The sequence below is a fragment of the Westerdykella ornata genome (assembly GCF_010094085.1).
Source record: "Westerdykella ornata strain CBS 379.55 unplaced genomic scaffold EI97scaffold_37, whole genome shotgun sequence".
Taxonomy (NCBI): domain Eukaryota; kingdom Fungi; phylum Ascomycota; class Dothideomycetes; order Pleosporales; family Sporormiaceae; genus Westerdykella; species Westerdykella ornata.
This window is the reverse complement of record NW_022986887.1, coordinates 77,404-97,682: the sequence shown is the minus strand read 5'-3', so window position 1 is coordinate 97,682 and position 20,279 is coordinate 77,404. Positions and strand designations below refer to the sequence as shown.

Here is a 20,279-nt window from a genome sequence, read left to right as displayed (position 1 = left end):
GCTTCCAAGTCCCCGTCACTACTGTCTACGTTCACATCCGTTCCACGGCCAAGTCGTCATTATGGGCTTGAAGCCGGCCTTTGAAAGAGATATTCGGCGCAAGCTCAAGGAGAACGATTCTGACGAACCTTGTTGGCGATGCGGAGATGCTGGTCACTTATTCCGCGACTGTAACTTTCCGGCGCATAAATGTTGGCAGCAAGGTCCTGGTGCTCGTGAACTGGCACAGTGGAGCGATGATCTGGAGGAGGATAGGAATGTTGCAGAGGCAAAGTATCAGGAAGAGCTGGCAAAGTTGAAGGCGAGAGAGGATGCAAGACCGACGAAATCTCAAGCTCCAGCAGCTACGGCCACACCTCAACAAGCGATGGCGCCTTCGAATGTCAAGCAACAACCTGGCCGTGCTCCAATCATAGTTCCCCAAGCTCCGGCAAAAGGAAATGCAACATCGGGTGGAGTGGGAGAAAAGAAGAAATTGGATACGCCAAACCTCGGGGCCATCAACCCAATTCAATACAGATTACCCAAGCCTTCACCGGATCCGCCGGGCAACGAAAACAGGGTGTACCGCATAAATGCTGATCACCTCGGTAGAAAGGATCCCCGTCTTCCTAAAGGCCATATCAAAGTTGTCACCAACTATGTGAAGGTAACAAAAGTTCCGGACTCTCTCTATGCATACAGCCTCAAGTTTTGGAGGCCGCACCCAACTAATCCGGCAGAGCAACTCCCATTCAACAGACGCCGCGAAGTCCAAAGTGCCTTCAAAGCTATCCTCAGCTCTGGTCAATGGGCCCTGCGTACTAAGATCTGGGCCACTGATTACAAAGATCTCTGGACTGAGCTTAACATATCCGAAGGAACCAGGTACGGTCCTTTCCAATGGTCGCCGCCCAACAAAGCGCAAATCGATGACTTGTTCTTGACATTCAACTCGAAGCGGGAATTGCGAGGCATACAACGTGCCTTCGAGCAGAAACCGGCCCATGAACTGTCCGAGGAGGCGCGCGCCCTCAATGCCATCATTGCTCGATCGGTCCAGAACCTGGGCAACAATCGGATCAACCAAGTCGGAGCCAACAAATTCTTCCTCAGAGACGCATATAAGGCACTGTCCAGTTCTGGTGATGGAGTTTGGCTTCATCGCGGATATTTCAGTTCCATTCGACCCAGCAAGATCGGAGCCTTGCTCAATGTGAACACTGCCACCTCCGCCTTTTTACCTTGCATGAAGCTATCGGACTTTGTCGAAAGAGTGGGGAATATCGCTTATGCTGCGAGGCTTCTGAGAGGCTGTACGGTGCGGATTATGTACGAAAGGCAGCTTCATGAAGGGGGCGCTCCAATGAATGATGAGGAGAACCGTCGAAAGACATTTCAGGGTTTTGGGTTCAAAGCGGAAAAGCAGAAGTTCTACAGGTTTCTCAAGCCCGACGACAGCGATTCCAAGAAGAGACAACAGAAGAAGACGGAAACCAAGGGTCAGTCCAAGGGTGATAAACGTCAGACCGATCCCGCCGACAAGGGTACAACCGTCTTCCAATACATCAGTGAGCTTGAGGGTCAAGTCAGGTCATTGGCGAACAGGGATGTTCTATGCGTCAATGTGGGGAAAAGAGTGAGGACACTGAAGCGCGCAAACGAAAGCGATGACAATCTCATGCGCGAACAGTGCGTGGAAGGTGCAACCTGGATTCCAGCGAACTTGTTGGAGATTTGTCCTGACCAGCAAGTGAAAGCTGTCCTCGATTCTACCCACGCAAGGACGATGATCAATGAGGCCTGCCGTAAGCCTGTGAGGAATGAGATGTTTATTGATTGCGAGGGCCTGCCATTGTTGGGCATAAAGGGTGCGCAATCTCAACTGGTACGTCTACGACGCTATAGATCGGCATTCCAACCACTAACTAGGCCTTAGAAACCGATGAACATGAGCATGGGTCAAAAGCTGATTTCCATTGATGCTCAAATACTGGAGCTTCCTCGAATCTCGAGTACCGCGCCCAATTCAATCGTGCCCACCAATGCACAGTGGAATCTTAAGCAAAATTTCCAGTTCTCGCGGCGCGGGCACATTGAGAAACTCCATATCTTCGGTCGTGGTCTGAATGAAGCGGGGTCGAATAGGTTGTTCGGCATCCTTCGCGATCTGATCGAGCAGGCCGATGTCCATATGAGCCTCAATCTGATGGAGAAGTTCAACGACAGTCAGATGTATGTTGAAAATGCGGCAGAGTTAGAAAAAGCAAACCATAGGGCGCGAAACCGGCAGAATAAACAAGGCAGCAACCGACACGGCGGATATTCACACTCTGATCGTGCATCACAATCTGAACAAGGCTACGAGTCTGCCGAATCTTCCACGGACGCAATGCTGGTTGCTAAATTGGAGGATTGGTTCCAGCACACTGGGGCGAAGGATATCACCATCACCGTTCTAGCGGGAGACACTGACAATGATTACGCTACGATCAAGAGAATTGCCGACCTTGAATATGGACGACACGTTCTATGCATGCAGATGTACAAGTTGAACAAACAACAAGGCACTGGTCGGAAACAATACTTTTCCAACGTGGTGATGAAGCTCAACATAAAAGCGGGAGGCATCAACTATGCACTCAACTTTGACAATCTCGCCTACAAACACAAAACCATCATTATGGGTGCCGATGTCACTCATCCAGGCGTCGGGCAATGTGCTGGGTTTCCTAGCATTGCCTGTGTGGTTGGAAGCGTTGACGATATGTTCATGAATTATCCCGGATCCATGCGTCTGCAAGCTGGTCGCCAGGAGGTAAGTGATTGTGAGCAATTCGGAGTGGGGTACTTGGAATCTAACTTTTCCGGCAGGAAATTACAGATCTGGGCTCGATGGTCACGGAGCGCCTTAAAGCATGGCAGAAGAAGCAGGGCGGGAGAGTTCCAGAACACATCATCTTCTACCGTGACGGCATCAGCGAATCACAATTCGAAGCCTGCCTTCGGAAGGAGATCCCCGCGATCAGAAATGCGCATAGAGAATTCGCCACAAATGTACCAGGTCGGAACAACCTCAAACTTACATTCATCGTCGTTGGAAAGCGCCACAACACACGGTTCTACGCCCTGGACACGGCGGACGTCACCTCGATCAACTACGAGGAGGAAGGCAAATCAAACCTGAATGTCAGGGCCGGTCTCTACGTTGACGACTTCATTACGGACCCCATTGTCAAGAAATCTGAGGGCGGCACCACGGAATTCGATTTTTACCTGCAATCCCACCAAGCCATCAAGGGCACTGCGCGTTCGGCCCACTACCATGTCCTCACGAACGATATAGGCCTGTCCAAAGCCAGCTTAGCTGACCTTACGCACAAGCTATGCTACGCCTTCAGTCGAGCCACAAAAGGTGTCTCTTACGCCGCTCCAGCATATATCGCAGACCGCCTCTGCGAACGCGGCCGGGTATACCTGAGGCATTGGAATCCATCACTGGCATACTTCAAGCCCGTGCTCAACGGCCAGCCCTGCAAGACCCACGACGAGACCATGGAATGGAAGCGGCAGATGGCAAGGAGCCTGGCTCGAAGTCACCACTGGGGTAAATACGATGAGTCGCGCCAGCGCTATAACCCCTGGCACCCTGACCTCGACGACACTATGTTTTGGATGTGAGAGACCGCGGTTGGCCGGTGGCCGTGTTGACCTCTAATGAAGTGAGGATATTCCGATGGTTCTTGCCAACAAATATCGATTGACTTCATTCCTTTTCATCATTTTCCAGCGTAAGATTTTTGACTTGACGCTCATAGACTGGCTTTCCTTTTTACCGGGCATTTCTTCTGGCCCATTGTATCATCCTACCTTATCTCCTTTGATAGACAGTTGAGGGGAGTTCATCATTGTGCATTCAAGAGTCTAGAAATAGTTTGATTTTCTTTTCCACAAATTTCCTTTGCCTAGATAAACGTTATCCCGGTTCATCACTTCTCCAGTTCGGTCCACATAGACCAATCACCAATAGACCCGTTTCATAGTTTAATTTCCATATACATGTCACACTCGATACTCCACCAGTTGCCCATATACTCCGCAAGTGAGGATACCTACCCACAAGCCCACCGCATGCCCACTGTTAACGATTGCATTTGCTAGGTGCCCCCTTCCCTAGTCTTCCGCCGTGTCTCCTTCCCCCATTTCCCTCCCTGTCTTTACTTTCCATGAATAGAATGAGAAACACGTGTTACACACTCTCTCCTCCCCTCCACCCCTACTCCCCCTCGTCCCGCCAGCTCATCTCAATTTGGCATCAAACACTCCATACATTCAAATCCCTGCCTTGTGCTGATATATCTCAGCGCGCCCCCGCAAACCCAACACTCCCCCAGATACGCAGAAGTGTCATCCTCGTCGTCATCATCGCCTATGCTATCGTTAATCCCCTGCTGCTTCCGCGCAGCACCGTCTTTACCGTACGAACCTCCCTCAGCATACGAGAATGTATTCCGGGCAGAAGCTCGGGGAGTTTGATTTTGTTTGCTGTGTCTAGTCGCCGCTTCACGCTTGTTGGAGGGGTTTCTCGTTGGCGCCATTGTTAAGGCGTTTCCTGGTGGGGTTGGGATATTGGTATTGCAGGGAGGTTGTCGGTAGGTTCAGTACTTTGAGGTCCAACGTTCTGTGCGAGGGAGGATATTTAACACCTACGCGTGATGGAACCGCCTGTGAAGCTGAGTTGGTCATTCCCGGTGCTTCCAGCATTAAGTGAGTACAATGCAGCCGTCACTACTACACGAGACCGCGAGACCGCGGTAGGTGAACGAGCAAATCCAAGGCTGTGAGAAGATCGAATTACCAGTGAAGTTGAGTTACCATTCGCCATTCCTGGTGTTTCTAGCATTAAGTGAGTACAATAAAGCCATGCAATCCAGCCGTCCCCGTCACTAGTACACGCAACCGCGAGACGAGGAAGGTGAACGAGGAAACCCAAGCTTGTGAGGATCTAGAAGCTACGGCGACATGAGTGGTGAATTTCCGTTGAAGGATAGCCCTGAGCGAATTCCCACAAGCGTGACAGAGAAGAGAAGACGAGGTTCTTGTTGTATATCACGTACTCCAACAGCCCAACCTTACCGTTGAACTTTGCACTAATACTGGTCTCTGCTGCGCACTCTCCACCCACCGCAACGCCGTGAAGCCCTTGTCAACAATCCCAACCCGCAGACTTCTTGTCCCGCTATCTACACCGCTACGATTGCCACTCACCCTACTCTTCTAGTACAAAGGCAGCACTCATGTCTTGACGGCTCACTCTCCGTATATGATAGTATTGTCTCAAAAGAAGACTTGCCAGGATGTCACCAGCGCTAGAAGACAAGAGCAGAAATCCGAACATGTCCCCCTTTGCAATGCTTTTTCTTCTGGGGATATGAGACAGATCCGCGATTAGTACGAAAGTGTTCAGGACGTGACTGTAGTAATCCAGCTTGTATCACGCTCTCCGCTGGAAAGTGCGATAGGGATAGCGTAACTAAACATACGCAGCGTAGAGATAACGTGCAAGTACCTCAAAGACGCGAGCCAAAAAAATAAAAATAAAAATAAAAATAAAAATAAAATAAAAAAGACCCAAAGTATTCATCCGCTCCGAAGTTGCGAAGAGGTTCGGGTATCATCTCCAAGGGCTAGATGATGTTTAAGACGGGAACTCGTCGTCTCGAGCAAAAGAACACACTTGTTACTAATAATAACGAACTTCCACAAACCCCAAACAAACACCAAACCATCAACCCCCCTTCAAAGCCCTCAGCCCTCAGCCCTTAGCCCTCAATCCTATCCCCAGCGCCGTCTAACATGCCACCCAACAACCAAAACAAAACAAGGCCAAAACCCCCGAATCCCATAAAAACAGAGTACACCCACATACACCTTCCCACGCTGAAGAAGCCCTTGCCTTCAAGCGATATATCGGTTTCTAGAAGACAGGAATGAAAATACCTTGAATGGCCGCAGTACTCATCCATCCGGCGGATACTGTTAGCAATGTTATAGTCAACTCGCTACTACACCTAGCCGCACGCCATGCCACCCCTCTCCCATCTCCCGCCATCCGCCAGACCAACCGGCAGTTCCAAAGGGCCATACATACATACCCTTACGGCCTGCCCGCCCAAGGCGTGACATGTTGAGAAGGCCAAAGTCGAACGGTTGTTAGTCAGACTCATGACTGATCTTGGTCCCCATTTTAGTAAACTCATGACTGGTGAACCAATATTCCAAATTGCTGACGTACGTTCAAGTGACAAAGTTGGCTGAGGGAGGCAACTCAACTTGGTCTTTTCCACTTTTCCGCCACCCGTGCTGGATCCTCGGGTCTACTGGTACAAGTACACGGTACTTGTAGATGTGGCAAAGCTCCTAGGGTTGCTACCTGTGCCAAGGAAGGGCCATGATGGCAGTCATTGATCGTGGAATTTGATCACAGCGAACGACAATAGGGTAACTGTGAGCCCCCCATCCCGCCCTCCCCCATTCGATAATGGAGTCTGAATGCATACTCTTAGTTGGAACAACGGATACCGGACACCACTGCCCGCAAAGCTATCCTGAAAGCTCGAAGCATCCTCTTCTCCGGCACTGCCGGATATTGCAGGAAGCCGGAAACCGCTAAAACTGGGCGTGGGGTGATGTTCTACATGTACTTACAATGGCAATAGCGTAAATTCAAATCACTACTGGTCTTGTTCTTGTCCCTGCATACTTAGGGCGCGTGGCCCCTAGCTCCTGATGGCAAGATCGTCGTCTTGTTGGGAGAGGTGGATATTTTTGGGTTTTACTGTTGCTAAAAGACGCTCACTGACGATCGCCCAGAAGAGGGGAGATATCCGTCTGGTCTTGTTAACAAGGCAGATCAAGAAAAGGGAGAGAAAATCCGGCCAATCGGAAAAATAAAAGCAAACAATAAGAATCTGAGAGCCTTGGAACAGCTTGATAGGTCATGCACAGCTGAGCTTGCGAATTGAATGGTTGGCGAGCAGAAACAGCTCTTCCTCATTCGCTGATTCTGGCAGCCGGAAGGGAAGGGTAGAAATCATGGGGACTTGGCGCAGTGAAGCTAGTGGACTTGGAATAGCGCCCGTTTCGGAGACGGAGGTTTTCCGACGGGGAAAGGGAACGATGTTCTCCATACTGCCGAAGCTTAAGCTGCCTCAGGGTTCTGATAATATGATAACTTGTGCACCTCGGTGATCGAATCTAGGTTAGGGAATCTCGACAAGGCAGTACAGAAAAGCCTCTCAACATGGTGCAGATGGTTTGCTGTGAGAGCAGTTGGTGGGGTGTCAGGGAGGGAATAGATGCCAAGGCATACCACTAATCTGTATCCAGAAGTCGGGGCTTGGCAAAGTGAATACTGTGTATATCACAGTACACAGTACGCAGCAGCAAAGGCCAGTGGGTGTTTCCGGAGAAGATGCGTGTTGATGTGACTGAAAATGCACGATTATTGCTGGCCATAAGCGGATGCTTGCAGCAAGCCGGGTCGAATAAACAGGTCTGGAATCACGACCAGGTAAGCGATTCAGGCTCAGATGAAAATCCGGGGTAGCTGAACAGGGCCACCCATGAGCTGGTAATAACGGGATGTATAGTCCGTAAATCCAACGGTGATGCTGACGCGAGGTAAACGAAGAAAGCATTACTGTGCTTCAATCTGATGTTGTCCAGCAGGTGCTGTGCATCATTAGCAGGGAGGAGGATTGGTGGTAGAATGCGCGTCGAGGCATCTGTTGTTGAGGCGCTTCATTGACCAGGCTCGCGCTAATCATGCACCGAGACCACGGAGAACCGAGGGCTGCGTGCGACCGTACTTGTTAGTATGTACTCAGGTAGCTTCGGAAGTCTGTCGGAGTGATGAAGACGTACATGGAGGCTGCGCTTGAATGCAATCGTGAAGCACATGGAGGTGGTGATAGGATGGCAGCTGTTGGGAATGGGGAGCTCATGTCAATTGATCGCAATTTGTACCGCAATCAGATAGAGTAGGTGGGGCAGGGAAGTAGATGGGCCAAGGTCAGCAGGCGCGAAGTGGGCTGCATTCGACCTTACCCTAACAGGCAATCAGCTCCCCTGGTCAATGCGAAGCACCATGATGCTATCTGCGCACTCGTCATCAAGGACAAAGGCGCCACCAGCCTGATGGCGCCCGTGATTCGATATAATAATAAGGTGGGCACACACCTCGGGATCGGCTGGGAACGCGGTCTTCCGTCCGGTAGCTTTCGAGCTTCCGAAAGACAAGCGTTGATGTGTACCTCATGCATGACGGCGCGTGAAAGAAGGGCGAATACCCTGAACAGGGTGCGTCCGGAGCCGCGTCGTCCGATAGAACGGGTGAGCTAGGCCCTGCCTCCACTGCCGTCGATTCGTCGAGAGTCCTCAGGCATGCAGAGAAAACGGAGGATGACGTCGAGTTAGAGGTCGCGATATTGTGGACGAGCAATGAGAATCGAGCCAAGAGAAGTCATCGAAACTGGTGGCATTGTAGGCTCAGTCACCTGCTCTACCCGTCTACTTGTAGAGGCGAGTCCTCTTTCAAATCGAAAGGATTTCCGTCAGAACCTCCGCGGTGTAAGCCGTATACAGTTGAGTGCAGGTATGCAGACAAAGAATCGCCCAGACGCGAAATATGTGAGTACTATGGTAGGGACGCGGTACGGAGATACATGGCAGCCCTGCGAGTCCACCAATAATGGTGATTGCTTCCAGGAGCGATTCCAGACGTGTTCTGCCTTTACACGGGAATATTCTCTGTGGACGGTTGATTACGTACAGGCCTCAATGAGGCCATTGTCGCTCGTACGATCGAAGCCCAGCCGGTGGCGAAGAGAGGGTGGGAGGGTGACATGGCTCAATGATCAGGGTCTCATCGAGTTTGCCGCCAACTGCTAGGCACTCGGTTGGTTCGCCAGGGAGATGATAACAAGTGCGCCTAAGCAACCAAAGATGGTGCAAGTCGTCGAAACGTGTGCCCTGAACGGGTAGCGGTAGTGGATCCCCGGATGGTCTCTGCAGGGGCCCGCCCGCTCCGTACTTGTAGTATCACGCAGTAACCTGATGTTTAAAGCGGGTACTCTGAAATCGATGGATCTGAATTTCTGTTGCCGACTGTCCTTCCAGGGACTCTCAATGGACACTGGCGGACTCACGTGCTCCATCGAGGATCGTTGGAGATGCCGTCTTCCCGATTTCCTCCTTGTGACATCGCGACTGCCACCTCCTTAGGCTCAATTGATTCGGGATACGTCGAGACCACGCCATTTCTCTGCGAGGCGACGAGCGTAATTGTTTTGGCTCGAGTGAATCTCGAGGGGGACGACATGTTCGCAGGTGTGTGAGCGCCATCAATCCCATCCGCAGATAAGCGAACCATTCAGAGCACGACCTGAATATTTCATGCAGACGGCCGCGCACGCTAAGCTCTTCCTGGCTTCCCCAGGTTTTTTGCAGTGCGCACGGGCCTTTGGAGGTCATGCGCCGCTCGCTAATTGTTGCTGCGAGCCCGGCCCAAGCAAGTCCCCTCTCCCGTCCAGTCCGCATTCAAATGTTCCTTCACAGTGGCTGCCTGTGATGGAAACCTTCCAAGGTTCCTCTCATGACGACGAACTGTCAGCCGCGAGAACGGCTGTGTGAGCTTCTGGCCTGACGACTGGCGACAGCAGGTCATTGTGGCGTCAATGTCCTACGCTGGTTTCGGCCTGGTACCATCTCAACAGACTTCGGCCGGCCCTCAGTGTCGGTGGCAGTGGCTGTCCCTGCTGTCTGGATGCTGAGATAGGGTTGGAGGCTTGGGAGACATGGGCTCGCATGTGTGCTGCAATCCAACCCGACGGCCTTGAGAGATTGCTGCTTTATAATACCAGAGGTGCTATATGTAACGGCCATGTCCCGTGCCGGGGCCGAGGCCGTCCAGGTTGAAACGTCCATCTCGGAAAGTCGAAATAAGGCAACATTGAGTACTGTGTGCCCTGGACGACGAGTGAGGAGCTGGCACATTGTCAACAAGTTGTCATGGCCGTTAATCTGTGCCGCCTCAAGGGGACACAAGCAATAATAAACTACAGCTATGCTCCACCAGGCGAGATGAAGGTTATAGTTCAGGGAGAGCAACGGCTCGATAATAATGAAGGGAATAGGTGCTTTCCGCGCAGCGAATTGATTACCGCTCACGCAGCACGAACAGGGCAGTGTTACCGTACTGAACCACGAGCCACGACAGAGCTAACGGCCGCTTCGCAAGCAGCCAAGACGTTTCGGCCTTGGTTGAGTTATCGACTCTATCGCCTCTCTGTGTAAGGCGGATGCCGACGTCCCGGGCCTCTCTGCGCTTGTTGAGTACTGTGTACGGAGTACAGTATGTTATGGTTCTTCTTCTGGTATGCAAAATGGATCAGCAGCAGTTCTTCAGCGACCAGAGCACCTTCTTCTTTCTGTTTTTGCTCTCCTGCCGCTCATCGTTGGCTGTCGCAGGACGAACCACGGCGGCAGAGGCCAGCATGTTCGGGAGCAAAGGTCGGGCGGGCCACCTGCAACCGGACCCAGCATGGAGACATGCGATGGGCACTGCAGGGCGGGACGCGATGTGGGTCTGTGGCTGGCTTGTGCGGGGAATCATTGGAGCACGAGCTCCCCAGTGCATGGTAAGCCTGTGCCGCCGTCGTACTTGTAAACGTAGACGTAAAATATTGTTTCCATCGAAGCGTTCTAAACGACGCAAACACCCCGGATGGATGCCGCCCCTCCCTGCTGCTTTTCCTGCTGTAATAATAACTCCCTTCACCCCAGATGCACCGGCCGGCAAGGGCCCTGAATAATGAAGCCCCTTGCCCTGCCAGAGCCAGAGCGAAATCATGGCCCTGGCTGGCCCAGTTGCCAGTTGCTGGTGTTTGAAGCTATCGACGACTGCGTGCTAGAGCAAGGCGCCTGGGCAGTCCTCCAGCCGTCATGCAAACGACGAGAACGACCTGGTTCAACAAGATTACGAGTTACCGGCCTGGGGGATCTGCTTACATCGAAGACGTGCCCGAATCAGAGTGAACGCCTCCTGCCGACCCCCCAGCCCATAGTCTACCTACCTTCCTCTGCACTTCTTGCTGTTAACCTAACCCAGAGCTGGGTAGCTGTCCTTTTCCCTCTCACTCTCCTCTCCCTTCCCTCCTCCTCCTTCGCGCCCATCTCTTCTTCCCCTCTCCAATGCTCTTGACGCTGGGCTGCCGCCAGTGAGCCTTGCAGGAACATCATCATCAACACGCTGCACTGCAGGTTGTATGAGAGAGCTGCTGGGCCTGTCCCTTCGCTGTGCATTGTCCGACCAGCCAATAATCGCGCAGCAACCACCAACCGGCAACCTCAATCAATTGCTCCCATCCGACGCTGTGTGCACTCGCAATTCGAGCCTGGCCCTCACCTTGAGCGTCGTGCGCACCCTTTCCAACGTTGCCTCGTTCTCCCGTCGGTATCCAAACAGCGAGCGCTGGCGGTCCAACTGGCGGCCTCCCTCCGGACCTCTGCCCCAGGCCTACTCCGACGATTCCCCGCGGTTGTTGCGCAGCTCCACCGTCTTGCCCAGCGGCCCACCTAGCAACCTCCACACACCAGGTGCGGCCAGACAGCTAGCCGTCGTCCGGTCCCGTTAGCAGCAGTTTCCAGCGTTCCAGTTGCGCCCTTCTCCCTAGGGACCGGCTTGTCGTCCGCATCTCGGCGAGCCTGCCGCTCCCCCCACGTTGTCCATTTGGGTCGCCTGGTACCTTCCCCAACCTCGACCGCCGCAGCCAACTTCTAGTCCCGCGAGTTTCCCTACCGAACCGCTTGCCACACACCGTCCACCCGACCCGCGCTACCATTACCTCGCTCTACCTCTCACATCTCCGACTTGACGCTCCATTGACCGCCAATCACTGCCTTGGGCAATCGGACTTAACTTGGTTGCTTCCGACCACCACCCAGCGGCTTCGGCTCGATCACTGAGCCGCCATTGAACGCACTGCACCAACGGTGAGCATTTGGACTGGCCTTTTTGCAGGCGTGATCGAAAGTAGATATATGCTGACCGGATTGAGCGTCTAGCTGTGCGCCTCTTCTTTGGCCAGTCCTTTGTTGAGCCACCCGAGCCCATCCACCCCACAGAGCTTCCCCCAAACTGTCGGCGAACAGCGGCTCCTCCAGCAAACCGCGAACCCACGCATTTTCTCCCTTGTAAAACCAGGTCCAACGGCTACATATAATTGTTCATTGCTAGCAGTGGACATCCTCTCGGACTTTGCTGCGCCTTGCTCGACCTTGGAAGCTCACGCTTTAGGCAAGCACCAGCAATTCCCGTCGGGCATGTCTGCAGCGCTCGACACGACAAACTCAATGGGGGCATCGAGTCACTCTGGAAGCGACTCGAGTGCGAGTAGTGGCAATGGTGAGTCTTAACTGCTACCCAAGTACGCTCACTGACCATGGTGACCTCCGCAGTGTCCGTCCAGACCGCGAAGCCTGAACCTTCCCAAACCACTCCCCCTTCATTCCCCCCGCCAAAGACAGACAAACCACGCCCACACATCTGCTTAACCTGCACACGTTCATTCGCTAGGCTCGAGCATCTCAAGCGCCATGAACGTTCACATACCAAGGAGAAGCCGTTTGAATGCCAGCAGTGTACGCGCGCCTTTGCACGGCGAGACCTCCTCTTGCGCCATCAGCAGAAGCTGCATCAACAGGGAGCGACTTCCTCCAAACCTCGCTTGGGACGGAGGGAGAGTACGACAGGGCTTCCCTCTGCCACCGGCCGCGTTCGGAAGAACTCCATAGCCAGCAGTGTGACCGGTGCTGCTGGACCAGAGTCTGGCATGCGCCCTCGAGCAAACACCATCAGCCATATCGACCCCGCTGCGCTGAACAGCCTCCTGGCCTCGCAAAACGTGCAAATGGCAAGAAGCCCCGGTCCCCGGCAACCTGGGCACTCGCATCATCCGAGCCTTGGGAGCATCGGTCTCACCGACGGGCTGGACTTTCGGACCATGCAGGGCCCCATGGGCATGAATGGGCTACCGCACACGGTTCCCTTGCCAAAACTCGATACCCACCTTGGAATGGGCATGGGCGGTGGACCTCGTACTGCCCCCATCACAGGGCTTGGTATGGACCATCAAGATCCCCATGAGATGGAGTTGCAAAAGTTTTTCGGGCCCGGCTCGACCATCAATCCCAATCAGTTGCACCATTTCAATGTCCAAATACCTCCCCCGTCCCCTTTTAATCTTTTCCACAATCCATTTTCTAACACACCTCTGGAGGAGGACATCGCTTGGACGCCGGCATTTGAGAGCGACATGGTGTTCCCGGGAGCTAACGAGACAGCCTTCGATGGTTCATCTCCCTCTGCAATCAGCACGGCTAGTCAAAGCGGATTCAGCGAAGTGATGCTGGATGGATCCGGTCAACCCACGTCGGCTGCCGTGTGGCAGACGGGTCTAGCAGCCCACCCTACCCTGGATCATTCAAGCATCTCTCTCGAAGCAATGGCACCTGTTTTTCCGGAACTCATGATGAATCAAGTCTCGCCAAAAGAGATTGCAGATCAAGGTGCGCCGGCTGATTTCTATCTTTCAACACCCCCACCAGCCTCATCTACGAGCCCAGCCGCGGGCATGCAAAGTTTCCAGACCCAATGCAATCCCTTCCAAAATTGGGCATTTCAATCTGATTCAGGCAGCATATCGTCCACTTCCATTAATGGGAGCGCAAGACATAGTTCAGTAACGTCCATCTCAACTGACACAATTACGGACGCAACCAGGCAAGCCCTCCTCATGAACCTGTCCCAGGCCCAAAACTCCGGACCCATGCAAAGGAAATTCTCGCAGCCCCATATCAGTTCGCCTCTATCTGGTTCTGCCAACGGTAAATCCCAGATTGCTTCGCTCCCTAGTACCTCCGACCTGCAACGCTACGTCAACGCTTACATTCAATACTTCCATCCTCATTTGCCATTTCTACACATCCCTACTCTGTCTTTTGACCCTGCTGCATTCAATTATCACATGCGCGGCGCGGGAAATCACCATCACAACAGCTTGGTTAGCGGCGGCGGATGCCTCATCTTGGCCATGGCAGCTATTGGCGCCCAGTACGAATTTGAACACATCGCCGGAAAGGAGCTCTTTGAGTCTGCGAAGAAGATGATCCTGTACTCCCTTGAAGAGAGGCGCCTGGCAGGGCTGTCGGCCGTCAATGGAAGCAATTCCGCAGATGACTCAATCAACAAGCCTCCGCTTTGGCTGATTCAGGCTATGTTGCTGAACCTGATTTTTGGTCATAACTGCGGTGACAAGCAAGCTGCTGAGGCTGCCAGCACGCACTGTGCTGCGCTCGTCAGCCTTGCTAAAGCGGCCGATTTGGACAAACCAGCGGAGATGCCTGTCAATGACGCGCCTGGGCGAACGAAGGGCAGTGGCATGAGCGGAGACGTGGAGATGATTGATGGGACCATGCCGTCGGATTTGTTTTCGAAAGCTACATCAACTGAACCAATGGACGAGCACGCACAATGGCTTCAATGGAAGATGGCAGAAGAGCGCAAGCGGACATACTTTGCGATTTTCTCCATGACGTGCTTACTGGTCTCTGCTTATGCACATGCTCCTCGCATTTTGAACTCCGAGATTCGACTGGATCTGCCATGCGAAGAAGATCTCTGGGCCGTGGACAATGCGCAGGCATGGGTCGCAAAGGGCGGACCACTGATTGCGCAGAGCAAAGGGTTGTCGTTCAACGCTGCTTTGAGTTATTTGATCCAGGCCAGTCTGCGACAGCAGGCACAAGTACGAGCGCCCTATCCGCAAGGCTTCGGCCCAGGTGCAAACCCCGGTGATAGCCCACAAAGCGAAATCCGTCCTAGCACATTCGGCTGCTATGTTCTGATCAATGCGCTACATGTTTACATATGGGATACGAGACAAAGACACAATGGACGACCATGGAAGCCCCAAGAGACGGAACAACTGCACGCCCTGATTGAGCCAGCCCTGAAAGCGTGGCAAGCTGCCTGGCGCAGCAATCCCAGCCACAGCTTGGAGCGTCCGAGCCCATACGGTCCACTTGCCGCCGATTGTATCCCTCTCCTAGATCTGGCCTATGTGCGCCTCTTCGTAAACCTTGCTCCGTCGAAGGAGCTCTTTTGGCAACGGGATTTTGAGGGCATGGCCAACGAATTGGCGAAGGGAGTTGACATCGTGGGCCAGACTGATGGCTCACCCGACCGTTTCTCCGAGTTTGCTGATCGGTTGAGAAGCGCGCTCGGCGACTCTTCTGGCACTCCGCTAGTATTCAATTCGATCGAAGGAGTAAGCCCCGGCCAGGCTGGTTCTGGCTTCCAACCCCTGCAACTGTCGAAGCGCGAAAGGCATCTGCGAAAGGCCGCATTCTACGCCGCTGACTCTCTAGCCATGGGCGACAAGTTGGGTGCCACGTACGTGGAACTCTCAGCTCGGGAATTGCCCAACTCTTCGGCTATGTGCAGCTTCGATTGCGCCCAGATCCTCGCAGAGTGGGTGGCTACCGTACAGGACCGGGTAGGGCGCTTCATCGGCATCCTGGGCAAGGATGATATCGATCTCACCGCGGTACCTGCCATCATGCTCCTCGAAGAGGAGGATATCCGGCTGTTGTCTAAGATCAGCAACATACTGCACAATGCAGAAATGAAGCTTGCATACGATATGCAAACCATGGGCTCTTCCAATGCTCTTCCCATGCTAGGGGGTCTGACAAACCTTAGCCAGTGCGGCTATGGCACCAAGTTGTTGATGGTGACAGCGTACATGCTTGAAAGATCTGCTGTATGGCCTGGTAAGCATATGAAGTGAACGTTAGGCGGATGAGCAAACTCTGATAACACCACAGTTACCCACACCATGGCTCTCGCTCTGGAGGCACATGCCCATCACATCAATCAACGCGCCGAAGCCTCCGTCAACGCCTCGTAATTCTGTTATATCTGTCCTGTACATATTTGCACTATTTTCGATGTTTGCGCTGGACGGGTGATACGATTGATACCCCATTTCTACCATCTGTCACGTTCACGACCCCCGTTGTCATCCCCGGTTGTGCGATTCACGACTCCACGGCCATAGAGTATTGTTACCGCCGCGATAACTTTCCTCCGTGTCACAATAGTCATGGACCACCCTCGAATTGGCCTATCACAACATACATAACGCAACGGCCGGAACTATCGCACTTTGGCTCATCGGCCGATCGAGCCAGTTGCGACAACCCCATAGACGAACACGTATTCACCCCTTCTCGGTGCGAGAGCGCGCCATCGGATCTTGAAGGCAAAATAGATAATGTGGAAGTGCGGAAAAAGCGATTGACCCAATGGGCGACATTGTTACGCCCAGATACCCGCTGCGAATGTTGGACTTTTTGGCTGCATCTACTTTGTATTCTGCAGCCGCCCCTTGTTATTCAGCGATGCCGCCTTGAGCGTTTCCTACCTTTTGATGATTTGGATGGTTGGGGGCTATTCTTTCCTTCCGTTTGTCGCAGCCGCGTGTGGGGTCAACACGGCAGGCGGTAACAATCTCTCGAGTAAAATGTAGGGCAGGGTTACCTTTTTGTTTACACGGTCTCTAGGGGCTGCGGTTTTCAAGGGTCTTGTTGTATGGATCTTTTCTTTAAAGGCTTCTTGAAAGACGCCTTTTTCATCCGCTCTTTCTGGGAGGAAATATCTCCTCTACCCTCCGAAGGGAGGGATCACCGTGATCGGGAAATTGAGACCAGTACCTTTTGGAATGGGCTGGGCGGGTTTCTCGGAAAATGTGGCTTGGGTATGGTTTGGATATGGAATGAGAAATCCACTTTTGGATATTTTTCGTGATGGTTGTTGCGTACTCTGGTCTTCGGAGTGACAAACATTGTGAATGACTTTCCTTGTAGAAGCAGCCCCAGGCCTGAAGATGTATGAGGGCACGTGATAAGTTCCTGCTTGGAGCATACTATTATCCCCACAGTGCGTTTCTCGTTTTGCTTCCCCAGTCATGAAGTAACATTTGAAGGATCCATGTTACGAACGGTCACTTTCCTAGAATTGACAACTTGCAAGTGAGACTGGGACATCACGTGGCCTTTTGCATCAGGTGCCCAGGTGGACCGTGCGCATCTCCGTTGAACCTTTCCCGTTTCGGACCCAACGACAATCGACATCGTTCGCGTCGAACGTTCAACAACGACGACAACAACACGACAATAACAACAACGGCAGCATTGTGTGTTGCACCGGTGTGAGTCGGGAATAAGTGCTGGCTGGCTACGTCGACGGCGGCTTTTGTCCCGTGCTTGTGGTAGGCCTTTCTTGCGGCTAGGTATAGTATAGGCGGGGTTCTGGGAGTGCGACGAGAGCAAGAGATAGGGAGGGAGAGGAAGATAAAAGCAAGGAAGCAAGGTGGGGGAGAAGGAAATAAGGAAGAAGGGAAGAAGAAAGAAGGGAGAAGGGAAGGATGTCCAGGCCTGTGGCGAGGAAGGCGGCGCCCAAGGGGGAGTATATTGAGACGGTGAGTTTTGTCTTTTCTGTCCCTTGTGCCTGTTTTGATCTTTTTGGGGGGGTTCGACTCGTGGGTCGTTTTTCTTCAAAGGAGGATGCTAGGCTGTGGATCGGGGGTTTGAAGGTGTTGCTTTTCTATCTTATGTCATTTTGGTCTTTGATGGGTACGGAGAGGTTGGCGATGGTATCAATGGAGGGGCTGGATTCTTTCGTTTTTAAGGAGCCTTTTCTTGTTTAGCACTCGGGGCATTGGTTTTCTGGTTTTTCTTTGTTTCGTTCTCGTCTCAATCATGTTTACGCTCCTTCTTTATCTCCTCCTCTCCCCCCTCAAATCATCTCCTCCATCTCACCCCCTTCCCCTCTCTCAATCCGTCACACTAACCCCCTCCCAGGACTCCGGCAACAAAGTCTCCCGCCGCGCCGCCATCACCGGCACCGCCAACATCACCCTCGGCGGCCGCACCGTCATCATGGCCGACGTGCATCTGCGGGGCGACCTGCACAGCACACGCAGCGTGCCACAGCAGGCTTCTTCTTCTTCTTCTTCCAGCGTGGGCAAGGACGGCAAACCCGCGGCCAGCAGCGTGAGTAGTACGCCCACGGCGATCGCCATCGGCAGGTGTACGGTGATTAGCACGGGGACGGTGCTTCGGCCGCCGCAGCGGGTGAGCCGGGGAAGTGTGCATTTCTACCCCATGAAGATTGGGGATAATGTTTTTGTTGGTATGTTTTTGTTTTCGTTTTTTGCTGTTGGGAGTTTTGGTTGTCTGGAGTTGGAGGGAGTTTCTTGTTTATTGGTTTTGAACTTTTTTTTAGCCACTTTTCTGAGTTTTATTTGGATCCGAGGCGAGGAGGGTAGAGGTCGGCTGTATACTTGAGTCTTGTACCTCTACCTCTCTCTGTCTCTCCCTTCTCCGCTCTCCCCGCCTTTCGCCATATTATCCCCCGACACACAGCCCCTTCCATCTCAGACACATCTAACCACACCACCCCAGGACCCAACTGCACCATCTCCGCCATCCAAATCTCCTCGCACGTGCACATCGGCGCAAACACCATCATCCACCCCTTCGCCATGATCAAGGAAAACGTCAAGATCCTGCCGCACACGGTCGTACCCGCCAACATGATCATTCCGCCTGGCTCCGTGGTTGGGGGTAGGCCGGCGAGGGTGATTGGGGAGGTGGGTGAGGGGTGGGGCGTTATGAATGGTGGGAGTTTGGGGATGATGGGAGGGGGAGGTGCAGGAGGGGGGGAGAAGGGGTGGGTGGAGGGTGGGGATTTGAGGGAGTTGGTTAGGAGTATTCGGTAAGGGGTGAGGTGGTGAGGTAGCTGGGGGGAAGGGGGAGGGGGCTGAGGGACAGACAGGTGGGGATGTGGGAGTGGGTGGGAAGGTGGTGTGTATCCGGATGGAGATGCTTGATGGACTGGTGTGTGTGAGGGTTTCGGGGAGGAATATCTTGATACCCTAATTTTTTTTCTCTCCGTCGTTTTGCACGTGTGACACGTGCACTCGCATTATATACACACACAAACAAAGTGGCCTACACAACCACCCATCCATCCATCTATCTCCTAATTTCTTACACCGTTCATTCCATTACGATAATAGCAGTCTACTTACTTCCATCCCGTCCTGAAGTCAATGACGCCATCTCATGCGATTTACAGCCACCACTCAAGCCCACGTCACCGGTATACATTGTAAGCACTCTTTCACATCAAAGTCTATACAGGACGGACTGAATTAGCTTAGGGAGTTAGAGAGCAGATTACCATGCGTTCCCCCAAGTAAACAAACCCAGCAGCCTACACACCACCCGTCCATCCATTCATTTCCAAACTTCTTACACCGTTCATTCCATTACGATCTGATGATAGCCATGTATTTTTCATATTCCGTCGCCCAAGTCAACGACGCGATCTCATGCGGTTTACAGCCACCACTCAAGCCCACGTCCTCGGTATACATCGCAGGAAGCTCTTTCAAAGCAGAGTCTTAAAGGGAGACTAACCGAGTTTGCTTGGTGTAGGGAGTTAGGCAGCGGATTAGCATGAGTTTGCCCAAGTAAACAGCTCAGCGCTGCTGGTACGCGTACCGCACATGTGCTTCTCATTCCATCCCGTCCTGAAGTCAAGCGCCGTATCTCATCCAATCCACAACCCATCACTCAAGCCCATGTCCTCGCTATCCATAGCAGAAAGCTCTTTCAATGCAAAGTCTATAGAAAGAGATTGAATACGCGTGCTTGATCTAGGAAGCGGTTTAGCGTTAGCATGAGTTCCCCCAAGCACACAGTAAACAGCTCAGCGCTGCTGGTATCAAGGTACTCCACATGTGCTTCTCGGCACGGTCTCACATGCACGATTGTGTTCGTGCGAGAGCGCCGACTCCGGCCGGTCGCGCCCCGGATTGCTTGTCGTTCCCCGTCCTTTGCGCGATATCCGTTTGGGAGATGGAGATGGTTCCCAGGGTTCGTTCGGGAGGGGGAGAATGTACGTCACGCCCACGCCCACGCTCACGCCCTACACCCGCGCCGCCTGTACCCTAGGGTATCCGTCCATCTATCAAGCAACTAGGGTACTGTGTAGACTCGCGGTTCATGCCGAAGTTGTTTTAAGTCCGTGACCTGTGGTATTTGGCATGCCGACGTTAGGACGCCATTGCTCGGTCGCGGGTCCCGGACGCGTAACCCGCCGATGGCTA

General features: G+C 53.0%; 5 protein-coding genes across 5 annotated transcripts; 4 read left to right on the top strand and 1 right to left on the bottom strand.

Moving 5' to 3' along the window:
* Positions 1-2,461: 2,461 nt before the first annotated feature.
* EI97DRAFT_343131 (stem cell self-renewal protein Piwi) lies at positions 2,462-3,459 on the top strand (the record flags this gene model as incomplete). Its single annotated transcript, XM_033794752.1, has 2 exons — positions 2,462-2,797; positions 2,854-3,459. Coding segments are annotated over 2 exons (942 nt in total), but the record flags the coding sequence as incomplete, so codon positions are not given.
* Positions 3,460-7,056: 3,597 nt separating this feature from the next.
* On the bottom strand, positions 7,057-8,056 carry EI97DRAFT_207859 (uncharacterized protein). The gene is made up of 3 exons (XM_033793742.1): positions 7,906-8,056; positions 7,352-7,834; positions 7,057-7,299 (listed from the first exon to the last, which is right to left on the bottom strand). The coding sequence occupies exons 2-3, from the start codon at positions 7,677-7,679 to the stop codon at positions 7,181-7,183; spliced, it is 447 nt and encodes a 148-aa protein (XP_033650049.1). The 5' UTR covers positions 7,680-7,834; positions 7,906-8,056; the 3' UTR covers positions 7,057-7,180.
* Positions 8,057-8,392: 336 nt separating this feature from the next.
* EI97DRAFT_207856 (uncharacterized protein) lies at positions 8,393-9,048 on the top strand. Its single transcript, XM_033793741.1, has one exon. It carries the CDS (start codon positions 8,482-8,484, stop codon positions 8,929-8,931), a length of 450 nt encoding a protein of 149 aa, XP_033650048.1. The 5' UTR covers positions 8,393-8,481; the 3' UTR covers positions 8,932-9,048.
* Positions 9,049-12,385: 3,337 nt separating this feature from the next.
* On the top strand, positions 12,386-16,352 carry EI97DRAFT_207839 (uncharacterized protein). Its single transcript, XM_033793740.1, has 2 exons — positions 12,386-15,873; positions 15,928-16,352. Exons 1-2 carry the CDS (start codon positions 12,483-12,485, stop codon positions 16,008-16,010), a joined length of 3,474 nt encoding a protein of 1,157 aa, XP_033650047.1. The 5' UTR covers positions 12,386-12,482; the 3' UTR covers positions 16,011-16,352.
* Positions 16,353-17,504: 1,152 nt separating this feature from the next.
* Positions 17,505-18,690, top strand: EI97DRAFT_436879 (uncharacterized protein). The gene has a single exon (XM_033799223.1). It carries the CDS (start codon positions 17,863-17,865, stop codon positions 18,448-18,450), a length of 588 nt encoding a protein of 195 aa, XP_033650046.1. The 5' UTR covers positions 17,505-17,862; the 3' UTR covers positions 18,451-18,690.
* Positions 18,691-20,279: the final 1,589 nt, after the last annotated feature.

Coding starts and splice junctions, on each gene's coding strand:
- EI97DRAFT_207859 (XM_033793742.1), bottom strand. CDS start 7,679: ATGCTTTCTTCGTTTACCTCGCGTCAGCATCACCGTTGGATTTACGGA. Junction 7,300..7,351: donor CTTCTGGATACAGATTAGTG/GTATGCCTTGGC, acceptor CTGCTCTCACAG/CAAACCATCTGCACCATGTT.
- EI97DRAFT_207856 (XM_033793741.1), top strand. CDS start 8,482: ATGAGAATCGAGCCAAGAGAAGTCATCGAAACTGGTGGCATTGTAGGC.
- EI97DRAFT_207839 (XM_033793740.1), top strand. CDS start 12,483: ATGGTGACCTCCGCAGTGTCCGTCCAGACCGCGAAGCCTGAACCTTCC. Junction 15,874..15,927: donor AAGATCTGCTGTATGGCCTG/GTAAGCATATGA, acceptor ATAACACCACAG/TTACCCACACCATGGCTCTC.
- EI97DRAFT_436879 (XM_033799223.1), top strand. CDS start 17,863: ATGTTTACGCTCCTTCTTTATCTCCTCCTCTCCCCCCTCAAATCATCT.